At 39.5% G+C, this 15152-nt stretch overlaps 1 protein-coding gene across 1 annotated transcript; it reads right to left on the reverse strand.

The window, feature by feature from the left end:
- Positions 1 to 1792: 1792 nt before the first annotated feature.
- On the reverse strand, positions 1793 to 15152 carry LOC143288580 (mediator of RNA polymerase II transcription subunit 31-like). The gene is made up of 4 exons (XM_076597200.1): positions 15094 to 15152; positions 8354 to 8431; positions 7272 to 7368; positions 1793 to 6470 (listed from the first exon to the last, which is right to left on the reverse strand). Exons 1-4 carry the CDS (start codon positions 15128 to 15130, stop codon positions 6266 to 6268), a joined length of 417 nt encoding a protein of 138 aa, XP_076453315.1. The 5' UTR covers positions 15131 to 15152; the 3' UTR covers positions 1793 to 6265.

The following is a 15152-nucleotide window of genomic DNA, read 5'->3' on the forward strand; positions in this document are numbered from 1 at the left end:
TCCCAAAGAAATACTTAACATCATTTTGTTATAGCCACCTTATCAAGAAACACACCAGCTTTTTTTTTTCTTTTATAAAGATTCAGCAAAAAAAACAACGCCACTTCTCAACAAATATTGCTGGAAACTGCACAAATGTGCAATGTAATTCCTCTTGGTCCACTAAAAGGCCATTATCAAAACTGTCTCCAGTTTTGAATAAAAGCTCATTTGTGTTTGCACATTTCTTCTGTCTTTGCTGCTGTGTGCACATGTCAGATGATTGGTATAAGGACAGGCCCAGCGCTTCCTTTTTTGAGGAAGTGTCTGGGTTTGTTCCAGTGTACCTTTGTTTACCTGTGTGCTAGCTGAATCGGTAGCGTAAGCAGCACTGACTTGAAGTTGTGTACCTTGTGAATGGAGAGAGTTACCACTCTTTACTATATGTTAATCATTTCATCTCCTGGCCTCATTGTTTGTTAATCTCCGCAGATCCACAAGAAAGCGAGGCAAAGATGCAAGTCATACAACAGCTGATTTTAGATCATGCGATCAAAACTTTCCAATACTTTTTTTTTTTTTTTTTTTTAAAGTGAAAGTTTGCCAAGGGGGTGGCTTCAACCTTAGATTTCAAGTGACTGTCCCTGTGTCTGTAGTCACTGCATGTGCTTTTCTGATCTACCTTGTTGACTCACTTGTGTAAACAAAGTGAGTCTATGTTTTAACCCGGTGTTCGGTTGTCTGTGTGTGTGTCTGTGTGTCCGTGGTAAACTTTAACATTGACATTTTCTCTGCAAATACTTTGTCAGTTGACACCAAATTAGGCATAAAAATAGGAAAAATTCAGTTCTTTCCAGTCATCTTGTTTAAAACAATATTGCACCTCTGGGATGGGCACAAAAAAAGAAAAAATGAAGCCTAATTATATGCAAACTGCATTTACGGTTATATTTTTTGTATTCTCTAAACTTGGCACTTTGATCTGATATTCTGACCCAACAACAAGAGCAGTCATTATTATCATTTTCTGTTCAAACAGGAACTTCTTTTGCTAAGCATGGAAGTTTTATTTATTTTGCAAACGTTTTGGTGCAGATAGTAAAAAAAGGGAAATTACTCTGTAATTAAAGCTAGGGGAGTTAATTTGCTTTAAACTGATCTTTCTCATCTTAAACATTACATTTTGAAATTATACTCAATACATAAAAAGCTTGTTTTTTTGTTTTTTTTTTTTAAGTTTATCACAAGTGAGTCTTGAAGGCCTTGCCTCTCTTGTGTTACTGGTCTGCCTGCCTCCTCCACCTGTCTGTGACGGTGCAGCAGTAGAGAGACTGAAGTGATCTTTTTTTTCTTTGAATAATAATGATCATCAGTATTTACAAAGCGCTCTTACCCTAGGACCCTAACAATCAAAATCAAAAAGGGAAGGAAAAAAAAAGGTCACAAAATTTATCAACACAGGACACCATAATCAAAGACCTATGACAGTATTAGCAATACAAACGGAATGTGTCAGTGACAAAGTACACACACACACACACACACACACACACACACTTTCATTAACGGTTTTCATTACAAATAATTCTTGTTCTGATTTACACACACACACACACACAGAGATATCAGACAAGTACTGAACGAACATGCCAGAAAAAGTATTCAAACAAACGCAAGATATATTTATGTATATAGATATGTATTATGTTGATTGCCTGTTCAAAGCAACCACACACACACACACACACATATATATATATGTATGTATATATTGATGAAGACTTTAGAAGTAAAAAAAAAAAATGTCATAATGTTCGGTTTTAAACAAGGATTTATTTTATTCTTTCAATTTATTCAGACAGTCTCATATAATATATATATGAAGGACAGCTGACAGAAGCAACTCTGCAATCATGGTTAGTTATGAGAAACAGCATCACTTCACTTTCTGCCTTCTGCAGTCAGTATTACCAATTAAACATCACCTCATTTTGTCATGAAAAAGTGAGGCAATGTCTCTCAGCTTCATCAAGAATTTGAGGAACACTGCCCGACTTTTTCAAGAAACTGAGAGGGTATCGAGGAAATCTTGACTGCAGGACTTGAGACAGGCGAGAAAACGGTTAACACACACACACACACACACACTGACCAGCACACATATTCTTACACCTTTTCATCTTTTGGCAAACCACAACCCTCTTTTTCCACCTCCACCCCCCTCCAGAGTTTAACCATCCCCCCTTTTCCTTTGTAAGTATTGCTCACCTTTTTCTCTGTTCTTTTTTGTTCTTTTTTTTTCTCTTTGATTACTCCTCACAGTTCTTAGTTTTATCTCTGTCTTGGTTTTGCCCTCTCTTTTCTTCTCCATTCTTTACTTTTCTCCCCATGAAGAAGGGCCTAGGGCTCGAAACGTCGGGGAAACTCATCTTCATAGGACAAGTCACCACCTACAGGTCAGTCTGAACCGTTTTCTCGCCTGAGAGGGTATCCTTTTTGTTGACTTTTCCTCAAAATGACATGAAAAACAAAAACCATGAAACGTTCTGTTATTAGTTTATTATACGTTAGAACAAATTAAAGGAAAATGTTAGTTGTTTTTTTTCTTAGTTTGATTTGAAATTTGAAACTAATAAAAGCTTGAAGTTGAAAACAACTTGAATTCTGTTTTTTCTGTTGTATGATATGTCATATGCTGTTGACTTTCGTGTGTCAAGCCACAAAACAATATTACAGCCAATTTGTTTATCTTGTCAATGTTTATGTGCCAAAGGCAGGTGGTATATAATCAATGGAAGCTGATACAAAACAAAAGATTGCATGAAGAATTTTATGAAGATCAGGTGTAAAGGCTAAGTCTCTGTCTTTAAAGTTTATTTCTGTATTTTGTCCACATCCAAGAACAATGGTTCACAATCAAAAATACCTAATTATCTCACACACACACACGCACATACACACCCACACAGAGTCATAAGCACACCCACAAATTTGAAAACACAAAATACCATTCAGTTTTCATTCCCTTCTCTTACACAAAACATATAACAACACACACACACACACAACACAAATTATTGTCCAACACCACCCCGCCTCCCCAACCCTCCCACACCACAACAATGACAACAACAACAAAAAAAGTTCAAAATCTGAGAAAATGGATACTGAGATAGGCAAACTATTCACTAAAACATGTAGGAACAGATTTCTGAAACTTATCGCAACTGCCAGAAGAACTAAGGTTGGAGACTTCTTCTTCTTCTGCGTACTCGTATGTACATGAGTGGGCTTTTATGTGTATGACCGTTTTTACCCCGCCATGTAGGCAGCCATACTCCGTTTTCGGGGGTGTGCATGCTGGGTATGTTTGTTTCCATAACCCACCAAGCGCTGACATGGATTATAGGATCTTTAACGTACGTATTTGATCTTCTGCTTGCATATACACACGAAGGGGGTTCAAGTACTAGCAGGTCTGCACATATGTTGACCTGGGAGATCGTAAAAATCTCCACCCTTTACCCACCAGGCACCGTCACCGTGATTCGAACCCGGGACCCTCAGATTGACAGTCCAACGCTTTAACCACTCGACTATTGCGCCCGTCTAAGGTTGGAGACATAAGGCCGTACCATAAGAAATCTCTTCATCATGTCACCACATGTTTAATCAGGAAAACTTTTCCTCTGCTTTGGCTTGGACCATCACTGGAACCTCAAAGCCATATTTTTCACTGGAGCGTTGTCCTACTGATAGTGCGCCTTCCTGGGAAGCAGGTGTCCATGGGTTCGATTCCTGCATACGGACATGGATTTTCACTCCCCCTTCCAAAGGACTGAGTGGCAGTCTGGGTACTAGTCCTTCAGATGAGACGATAAATTGGGGTCCCATGAGAAGAATGCACTTAGCAACCGTAAAAGAACCTGCAGCAAAAATGGGTTGTCCGTGGCAAAATTTTGTTAAAAAAAAAAACCCAAAAAAACATAAAATTGAATTAAAAAATCCAGTTTGATGGTGAAACACACATACCTGCAGATAGAAAAAGAAAAATGGTGAAAAAAAAAAAAAAAAAAAATGGTGCTGCAATGCCGCAACACACTCCCTGGGAAGAGCAGCCTGAATTTCACACAGAGAAGTCTGTTTGGCAAACAATAATGCAATTCAATACATACGACCCCCCCCACCCCCTCCTCCCCCGAGTATGACTGCCGAAATAGTGGTGGTTAAAAATGCTCATATATGTAAAAGCCCACTTGTGATACATACTGAACATCACTGAACATGGGAGTAGCAATCAAGGAAAGAAAAAGAATCTTCTTCTTCTTTTGCGTTCGTGGGCTGCAACTCCCACGTTCACTCGTATGCACATGAGTGGGCTTTTACGTGTATGACCGTTTTTACCACACCATGTAGGCAGCCATACTCCATTTTCAGGAGTGTGCATGCTGGGTATGTTCTTGTTTCCATAACCCACCGAACGCTGACATGGATTACAGGATCTTTAATGTGCGTATTTGATCTTCTGCTTGCATATACACACGAAGGGGGTTCAGGTACTAGCAGGTCTGCACACATGTTGACCTGGGAGATCGTAAAAATCTCCACCCTTCACCCACCAGACGCCATCACCATGATTCGAACCCGGGCCCCTCAGATTGACAGTCCAACGCTTTAACCACTCGGCTATTGCGCCCGTCTAAAAAGAATACATATGAACATGTACTAGAAGAGAATGGTTTCAAGAAGTGACGATGGAAACAAGAGTGAAATCTTCCTGTCGATTCTTTGTGGCAATGCCACCAAAACACCACATCCCCAACACACATCAATGTGTGGGCACACAAGACACCAACACACAATCAACATAAACTCATTCACCACATTGATACCTTGGCCTTACTTTTCCATCTCCAAAGATAATTCCACAAGCATTCAGAGACCTATCAGGAAGCCACCTTTTTCACCAGCTACATCATCAGTTTAGAACTTTGGCTTTAACACTGTAACAGTTACACTGTAACAGCAGCTGCAAATTCCAAACTACTGATCAATGCCTGCCCTATATGAGATTGTAATGTTTTCTTTTCTTTCGTTTCTCTCCCTCAAACATTGCAGAGCTTAGTACACACACACACACACACACACACACACACAAGATAAACGAATAAAATAACAGGTAATGAAAGAAACTTGGAAATTTAACTCTGACAGACATCCAATTTTTGTCCACATCAAAGCTGGTCAATATCAAATTTATTAGCCTTAAAAAATAAATAATCAAATAAGATTTATCCTTGACATTTATGACAGACATCTGACTTCTGTGAATATTACTCATCGATGACACTGATATTTTTCTTTTTGGGGGTGGGGGGGGGGGGTCACAGAATATGTGAAACAGTAGATCTTTATTGAATTATTACTGGTACCGCTACATTTTCTCCTCTCGTGGCCCACGACTCTATCAACACACTACCGTAACTTGCACCAACACACACACGCTGGTCCACACAAACACTTCCTCATACAGACACATGTGACAGAAGTTGTGCTCACTGAGTGGCTGCTCTTCACAATTCATTCCATCCCAAACGGAATTAAATCATGTGACAAAACAAACATCCAGTCCTTTCAGAACAGGCACCACTGAACACCACCGAAGTGACTCAGCAGCAGTGCAGGGTCTCCTCTGGTGTGTGGCCTCCCGGCAACCTAACATCGATGGTTCCCTGTGGACTGCCGACGCTGGAACTGCGACGGACGAACCCGTGTGTAGCAGTGTATGGGGGAATCTAAATGAGCGGAATGGGAGTAATGCCACTGAAACGGTGCAGATGAATGGGGCAGCGAAATAAAACAACAAAAAACCCATCCAGTCCTTTCCTGTCCTCTTCACTGCACACACAGTCTGCATCACTTCCCAGCCTCCTGTGGTGATGTCTCCTTCCACACAGCCGACCGTCAGGGGCAAAAATCATTCATCAGAGAGATAGACCTTTATGTGGAAAGACTCCACTACACTGTCGATTATTCCAAACTCTCGCAGTCACCCGTTCCAAACTCCTGCAGTCTCTTGTTCCAAACTCTCGCAGTCAATGGTTCCGAAATCCGAACTCTCGCACAGACACTCATTCTCACAGTAACTCGTTCCAAACTCTCCCCGTCACTCGTCCCAAAGACGGACACTCACTCCCGCAGTCACTCGTTCCAAACTCAAGTCAAACAATGACCCACACCCACACCCCACCAAAAACCCGACCCATCCGTGCACTGTCCAATCCAGTTATGACGGGGGTTTGGCGTTCTGCGTGGCAGGCGGCTGCATCTTGTCCGTCTGTTCCTGGATCAGCTTGATGCGGCGCCGGTGGTAGTGCTGCCAGTGCAGCAGCTGCTGGTCGTCGATGAACTTGGCGCACGGGGCGCTGACCAGCTCCTTGCGGAAATGCTCGTACTGAAGCAGGTCCAGCATGTGTAGGCATTGTGGGTATCTGGGTATGAAAAAGGCAACAACAACAACAAAAATTAAATAAAATAATTGTAATAATCATGTGCAGACACAAAACAGGTGATTTTTTTTCCCCTTCTGTAAGGATGGCAGATAATAATAATAATAATAATATGCAGACTTATATAGCGCAGTACCCCCAATTCAAATGGGGTTCACCGCCCTTTACAATAAGATATACAAATTTAAGACTAAAGAGACATAAAAATATGTACAAAAAATAAAATAAAATAAATAAAAAATGACAAGATTGTTTCTTTGTATGCAACTGCATGTGTGTGTAGTGTGTGAGAGTAAGTGTGTGTGTGTGTGTGTGTGTGTAGGTGCACATGTGTGTAAGTGTGTATGAAAATGCTAACTTATGACGGATATAAATTAATATTTTACTATCACTGATATCAATAAATCACCAGCATTATGAGTACTTACACAATCATATCTAAGATTATGCAAGCCATTTTGAAATAACAAGTACCACGACAAAAGCTAGTTCAGGAAAGAACAGAAAACATAATACAAATTAGAACACTTGCAGTTTAAAGAATACTTTAACTCGATAAGAAAAATGTGCGCGGTGTATGCTGCACAAAGAATGAACGAGAATTACAGTCATTCAATATGATTCTGAATAAATAAAAAAACATAAAATGCTTAAACGCTAAGTCGACATAAACCTCATAGTGCACAATAATTATGAATCATACACATGGAATGATCACGTTAAGAGAACAGACCTAAAATACCATACTATGATTTAACACACTCATGATTTACACCAGCTTACTTGAGATACTTGGCATACTGTGGCCCCTTCCAATACAGCAGGTACTTGAGGTAGTTGATGAAGTTTGGCTCTTTGAAGTAACCTCTCTGGGCCAAGACTGCAATTTGAGTGTAAAGTAAGTGCAGATGTTTTATGGGAGAGACTTTAAAAAATTTTTTTAAGCTGCACCAGTAAAGAAATTCAAAGACCAACGGCAATGTAATCAATAGTTTCAATTTATTCATGTGCTATCTGTTAACATTTATAAATTCATATCAGAATCTCTAACTTGTCTGAGTTTAAATCTCACACTCGTACACACTATCACACTTGAGCACACTATCACACTCCATTTTTCAAAATTTTTAAGTGAAATTAATGAATATCAAATTTCATATTAAAAACCAACTTAAGAACATAAGGGAAGCAGTCATATTTGGACTCTGATGACATGATTTTACTCATTATTATCAAGCTGATGAATGCAGTTTATAAATAATTACATATCTCACGACAATTATGCACCGATCTCTTTGCAGAATGAAACGGACACTACCTTTGATCATCATCATCTGACATCGTGATCCTGCTGTAAATGCAAATGCAGAAATGTCTTTAGCTAACAGATTGTCCTTCATGCATGACATCATGATGAATGATCAATTATCATCATCATAATTGGCATTGTTCAGTTGTTGACACCAGTAAATCTCATTTGCTTGACGTTATTGGCACAAGACACCTGACACTGGCACTGCTGTATGACTGAATTACTACTTTTTTTTATATTATAATTATTATTTATTTATCTATTTATTTATTTATTTATGTACGCTTATAGTTGACTTCATCAAGTTTTTGCGCCTTATACATATTATTAGTAGTAGTAGTAGTAATTTTTTTATATATTCATCTATTATTTATTCACCCCCTTTTTTTTTTTCTTTTTTTTTCCTCAAGGCCTGACTAAGCGCGTTGGGTTACGCTGCTGGTCAGGCATCTGCTTGGCAGATGTGGTGTAGCGTATATGGATTTGTCCAAACGCAGTGACACCTCCTTGAGCTACTGAAACTGAACTGAAACTGAACAAAGAATGCTCTTACAGTTGAGGTAGTTAGGGTTTCCCAGGCACTGCACAAACTCCAGCTCCACTTGAAATCGATGCTTCTGCTCCTCAGCATCTGACAACAACAAACAACTGAAGATCACACACAGAGAGACACAAAGAGAGAGAGAGAGAGAGGGGGGGGGTCGGGAAGTGTCAACCGCACACAAAGTTTCATACAAATGATTAATACAAAGAAACCTTTCCAGCTGCCCCTGTCACACCAAAAAGAGGAAAATCATTCACCATTCTTGAATCAGGTGTGATTTTTTTTTTTTTTTTTAAATCAGATGCAAGTCACCTGAACGATTAAACATTCATCACAGTATTGATATATAAAAGAATACTATTATTTTCTAGTCAACAGACCCAATGAATTTCACTCATTTGCATTGTACCATTCATTCTGTCTTGTGCTGCATGCTTCAATGAAAAATCTCTCAGTCTCTTTACCAATTCAAGTCCGCCACACCAATGAATCATAATCACAATGCACTAAGTTGAATGTCATTAAAAAACAACAACAACTGAATCTTTAAAAACTAAACATCACATAAATTGAGCAGAAGAATATAAAGGTGCACAAATGCTTGAATCTGCACTATTTGATAGGTGCAGCAACCAAATGGTCACAGCTCTGGATACACACCAGTGTGTTCTAGTTTTAGTGCACTGGGTGTGTTAAGCCAATGGAGATTTTTTTCCCAATCTTCCAGGTCAACACAATCATATGCAGATCTGCTAATGCTTAAACCCCCTTCATGTGTAACACAGGCAAGTCTTAAAGATCAAGTAGAAACATTAAAGATCCTGTGAAGTGTAACCAATGCCAACTTTCACTTTATTATGGAAAAAAGAAAGTAACTAACATGCACCAACAGATTCACCAGCAAATTGAACTTAACTCTCTCCATACAAACGGCGAAAGAGACGACGTTAACAGCATTCCACCCCAATTATCATCATCAAAATATTGCAAGCGGAAGCCTCTTATACTGAAGAGGTGAATATTGACAAAGAATACCACAAATCTGACGACGGAAGCTAAAGGTTGGGTCATTCAGACACCCACTGGACATCCGAGGGGTCTGTGTAGAGGAGAAGAGAGGACTGGCCGTGCTGAGTGAGTTAATGTTGATTGCGTAATGGTAGAACAAACAAATCAGGAAAAGAACATCTGGAGGAGGGGAGCATTGCACAGACCCCTGTGTTTTTATCAACAAGCTGAAAAATAAAATTTGTTCTGAATTAACCTCTTCAGTACCCTGTAACGTATATTTTTGTCCACAAAAATGCTTCCCTTTTTGCCCCAGGACTTACATATCATACAGCCATGACATTTCACATTTTCAGGATATTTTTACTTTGATGTCTCCCAACAGCCACCAGTAAGAAAGCTTGATAAGTCCACTTTCATTAACCATGAGGAGTAACAGCCAAATATGCTCTGTATGGTAATAACTGGATGTTATTGTCGACACCCTTCTCAGAAATTTAGGACGCCGCTTTCAAAATGGCTGACGAAGCACAACCTGGCCATGGTAGCTTGAAACAGCAATGTGTTGCAAAAGCCCTTTATGATTTTGTCACCCAGGATGATGCAAAAGATTTACAAGCTTTACAAGTCATAGAATATGGTGAAGTCAGTGCTTGTGGTGACAAAATGTTGTCAGCTGGTTTGCTTGATGTGAATGAAAGAAATGATAAGCAGTGAGGGTGGGGTGCAGTTGTGGAGCTTTTGCAATCAAAGGAGAGAGAGCAAAACAGAAGGCCAAGAATAGTTTTTTGCTGACCCAAACAAACCATTCACACATTCAGGGCAGGAAAGGAGAGACTGACCAAGGGAGTGAAACAATTTCATGCATTGCATGAATCACTGGAGGGGTGTGATATTCAAAAACCTCACTTGTATTGAACAAAGAAGGGACGGGCGCAATAGCCGAATGGTTAAAGTGTTGGACTTTCAATCTGAGGGTCCCGGGTTCGAATCATGGTGACGGCGCCTGGTGGGTAAAGGGTGGAGATTTTTACGGTCTCCAAGGTCAACATATGTGCAGACCTGCCAGTGCCTGAACTCACTACATGTGTATATACAAGCAGAAGATCAAATACACACATTAAAGATCCTGTAATCCATGTCAGTGTTTGGTGGGTTATGGAAACAAGAATATACCCAGCATGCACACCCCGGATAGCGGAGTATGGCTGCCCACATGGCTGGTTAAAACCGGTCATACACATAAAAGGCCACTTGCATATATTTGAGTGAACGTGGGAGTTGCAGCCCACGAACGCAGAAGAAGAACAAGAACAAAGAAGCAAATGGCTATCACATGAAGGTAAATCGGTTTTCAGTGCTCAGCCCACTTCCCCTGCACTGTGCCAACTGGGTCATTGTTAACCTCTCCAATATTAATTTTCTGAAAGTGAACATGATGTGAGTACGTGTAGCACAGGCAGACATGGCACGTGCAGGACATGTGTGTACATGTGTGAGTGTGTGTCTGAATTCTATTTCTCATGAAAAACCTGAACTAAAAGGAACAGTTTGCTGACTACATTTTCACTGCAACAGATCGCTGGAGAGTTCCACAGCCATCTTGGATCTTGCGCATGCACATAAAACTTTCATCCCAAATGTGAGCAATGCCAAAGGTGATCCACATAGACAAGGAAGCAAATATGTGTGACTTCAACGTTAAATTTTTGTCTCTTCAGTCCCTGTGCTTGTGGACCCCAAGGCCCTGAAATCATTCTTACATGTGAGGAAAAAGACAGTGGAGGTTTCATTTAATGAATTTATCACCAGATGATTTTTAGGTCAGTGATAAATATGAAGAATGACTTCTGATTTGCGTTTGATAATACTTACAAGATTTGAAGTGTAATTTAATCCACTGTTTACACAACTCATATATCAATAGCTACTCAAAGTCAAAAGTAACACATAATATAAAAAGTAGCAAAAAACAACTGAAGTAGAATGTATTCTGCGGGGCCAGTTTCAGATGAACATGATCAGAAATGTGCGAACTGAGGAAGCGATAAATGTCATTGGAATAGATCTCATTCTGAATCACTTCCACTGTAGCCAAAGAATTCTTTTCTTGGTGAGACAGCTAGAATCATTCTTTTTTCCTAAAAAATTAGCATACGAAATATTCATCTTCAAAACATAAATACAATTCTTGTCGGCCACTGACAGAGAAATAAGTAGCATAGAGATCGCAACACATGCCACATCAAAACAAAATCTCATCTCTTCTGTAACTCATGCTCATAAATAGCCAACTTGTAAGAACCATATGAAAACTTTAATAGCCATACATCTTAACCCCTAGGCTGCCTGCATGACGAGATAACTCGTCATGGCAAGCATGTATGCTTCGCTGCCTGCATGACGAGATAACTCGTCATCGAAATATTCTGACTTTTCCCTGGTTTGCATTCACTTCCTTGGCAAAAATAGTGGTAGCTTTAGCCTGGGGAATCTCTCTAGATTCTATTCATAGCTAGAAACCCCATCTACGTCATGAAGCAGTCCTTTATTTGAACGTTTTGGTTGGGTCACTGTCCAAGTGTTTGCCTGACTTCTCTCCTCGCTCGCTCAACAAAATGTCGGACTGACGCCGTGCTCAAGACATGCGATCGTGACGAACTAAATCAACCATGATTTCTTTCTTTAGCTGATGCTCAGAAAGAATTGAAGCGTCAATTCGAAGGAGAAGATAGAGATGAACATTTATAGGATGATCTGATAGAAAATAAATGAATAATGAAGAGAGTGGCCACAATGCGACTGTCAGTGAGTGATGCCGGCTGTACAGATCTTAGCAGACGACAGATGACCGAATTAGCAGCAGAGCGATAGTCTTGGCACGCAGCCAACGCGGTCTGATGAGAACTGAATCAAGTGACCGTGTGAGAGGGGTGAGGAGGAGGGGGGTGGAGACTGAGGGGGCGTGGCCTCACATCCATCTTATCACTTGGAGAAGTCACAATGTATTGTGTATCTATCTCTTAAAAAATATATATATATTGTGGTTGTTCTAGTATGATTTTGGGTTTGCAGATATCCATTTGTCCAGAAAATATTATGTTTTTGTGCAAATTACCTGACTAATGTTTGTAATGAACAAGTTGATAATGTGACAAAAAACAAAACACTGATTTCAAAACAACAGCATGTCACTAAAAATATATAAAATGGGAAAACAGCATGTGTTTTGTATTCTTTATTCATTTACCTTTCAGAAAATATATACTTTTATGGGTCTTTCTCCAATAACAAAGAGCACAGAATTTTTTGAAAATTTATACCCGTTTTTTGTGAAAAAACCCTGGCAAATAGATTTCACTTAAATCTTATTTTCCTGGCAGCGAAAGGGTTAAACTGGACCATGTGGTAGGAAAACAATAATCGTTAGCTTTTCGGAAAATTTCCAATATCAACATCAATCTCTTGCAATATATGCAGTTTTTTTTTACCATGTGTGCATTGCCATGAAATTGAAAATTGTCCAGTAAAACATAGCTACTGTAATAAACAACAACAACAAAAAGTACTTTGTTTTCTGCATGTAATCACCAAACCCCTGGGGCAGAAACAAGTGGACAACACAAGCAGATGTGGTGTATATTTCACAGCATCGGATGGAGACGATTCAGTCTATGTGTAGCTCGTGTTTTTGCCTGCAATGGGCCATGTGGTTTTTGTCATGTTTACGCTGTCAGTGTTCCCTCACACTTTCAATTCTAAGTGCAAAACACAGCCACACTTGAAACAAATTCAGCAGAACTTGCATTCGTCTCCAAGTTTCCAAAACATGAATTGTGTGCAGGAAGATCGATCCCCAGAGAATGAGAGATGCATTCTGGAGTAATTTTAATTCAGTTGAAGCAACTCTGTGTTGGGCAGAACATAAAGCGGGTGGTGAGAATGGAGACTAACGAAATGTACAACCATTATATTTTTTAAAGCATCAGAATCATCCTGCTGCACAGTGTTTGCTATAACTTGCATTAAGTGGGATTGCTGTTTTATTTACCAACAGAACACATTTAATTCAGTATTGTATTGCTTGTTCTGATTAAATAAGGTTGTTGCAAAAGCTACAAGTCACAACCCAAGCCATGTCCCACTTTTTGGTGCCATGTTTGCCACAACCACAGACAAAATAAATTGTTTAAAAAATCAGGCAAACATAACTTGTGGTGAACAGTACCTTATTTTTATGAAAAGATGTATGTGTTGCCAAACTCACTGAAATGAACAAACACATGCAAAGGCAGTTATACCTAAAGCTGCAACTGAGGACCCCATTAATCCACTGGGTGTTTCCAGTACAAAGTAGCTGGGCATCGATCCTCGATCATCACAAAGCTTGATGCTTCATGGAGATCTCAATGAGAATGTCACTGAACTACATCAGTAATCATTACATCCAGTAATTTTGGTGCCAGTTCACTGGAAATAAAAATAATTAGTCACAGAGGGAGATTGTAATTCTGGTGGAAGATTTGTCAAATATGGAGTCAGGAAGAGGTGTCAAGGGTGACCTATCTGTGGATCAGGAGTTTTATTCCTGGTAAGACTTCTGTTGGAGCCGGTTCTATCAGTCATTAGTGAAAAGTACATGTCAGACAGCAGCAAAAGAAAACTCAAGAATCAAGAAAGGCCTGCATTTCTCTGAAACCCCGAAATTGAAGTACACAAAGACTTTCAGTGAACAAGAATCGAACATTACATCCGTTAATTATTCCAGACCGTTGTCAAGCTGTTCGGGAGAATCGATGCCATGTGCCAGCCTTTCCAGTAGAAATTAGATAAAGAGACCTTTTTCAAAAAACCTTTCACGGATATAAGAAGGAATGCCACTGACAAACTATTTATTAAGTATTCAGAACTAACATTCGAAAAAATTGTTTAAGTAACAGAATTGCACCTTATTGGAATACACTACATCTGCATGTTAAGATGGCTAACAATGTTAACAATTTTCAAAATCTCCTTGAACAGGTAAATAGTATCAGCAAGTTGAAATTCATTTTTGATGAATGATATATATATTTTTTTCTTTTTTTATTTACCACTATTACTCCTGATCAAGTGTACTGGCAACTCAAATCAATATTTTTGTTAGACTGGGACAAAAAAAAAAAAAAGGAAAAAAAAAAGAAAAAGCTTATAAACGCCACAAGAACTGAACTGAACAGTATTGCACACGTGCTTTCTTGCAGTAGATAGTGTGCTGGCATTGTTTTACTTTTAGTTAATTACTACCCTCCGCAACCAAAAACCGCCTGGCAAATAGGAAGCACAAGCTAAAACAATGCCCGGCACTGAAGAGGTAAAAGAAACCGAGCGAGACAGTCAAATCTTGGCGACAGCGACGTATGCTACAGATACAGAGACAGCTCTGCCACAGACCCTGCCAAATACTGAAGTGTTTCAGTTTCAGTAGCTCAAGGAGGCGTCACTGCGTTCGGACAAATCCATATACGCTACACCACATCTGCCAAGCAAATGCCTGACCAGCAGCGTAACCCAACGCGCTTAAAATACTGAAGAGCAGAGTTCCGAGCGAGAGCCTCCAAAAATGATGCAGTGACACCAAAGTTTATGAAATAAACGAAAATATTGATCATTACAAGCTCACACGACAGCACAAACATCAATAATTCAAATAAACATATAAAAAGAAAGACTGCGGAAACATAAGAAAGACTGGATCTTACCATTAACTTGATTAATCATTGACATTTTCGACGCCATCTTCTTGGTGTTGGTATTTGGT

The sequence above is a fragment of the Babylonia areolata genome, chromosome 12 (genome assembly GCF_041734735.1).
Source record: "Babylonia areolata isolate BAREFJ2019XMU chromosome 12, ASM4173473v1, whole genome shotgun sequence".
NCBI lineage: Eukaryota > Metazoa > Mollusca > Gastropoda > Neogastropoda > Buccinidae > Babylonia > Babylonia areolata.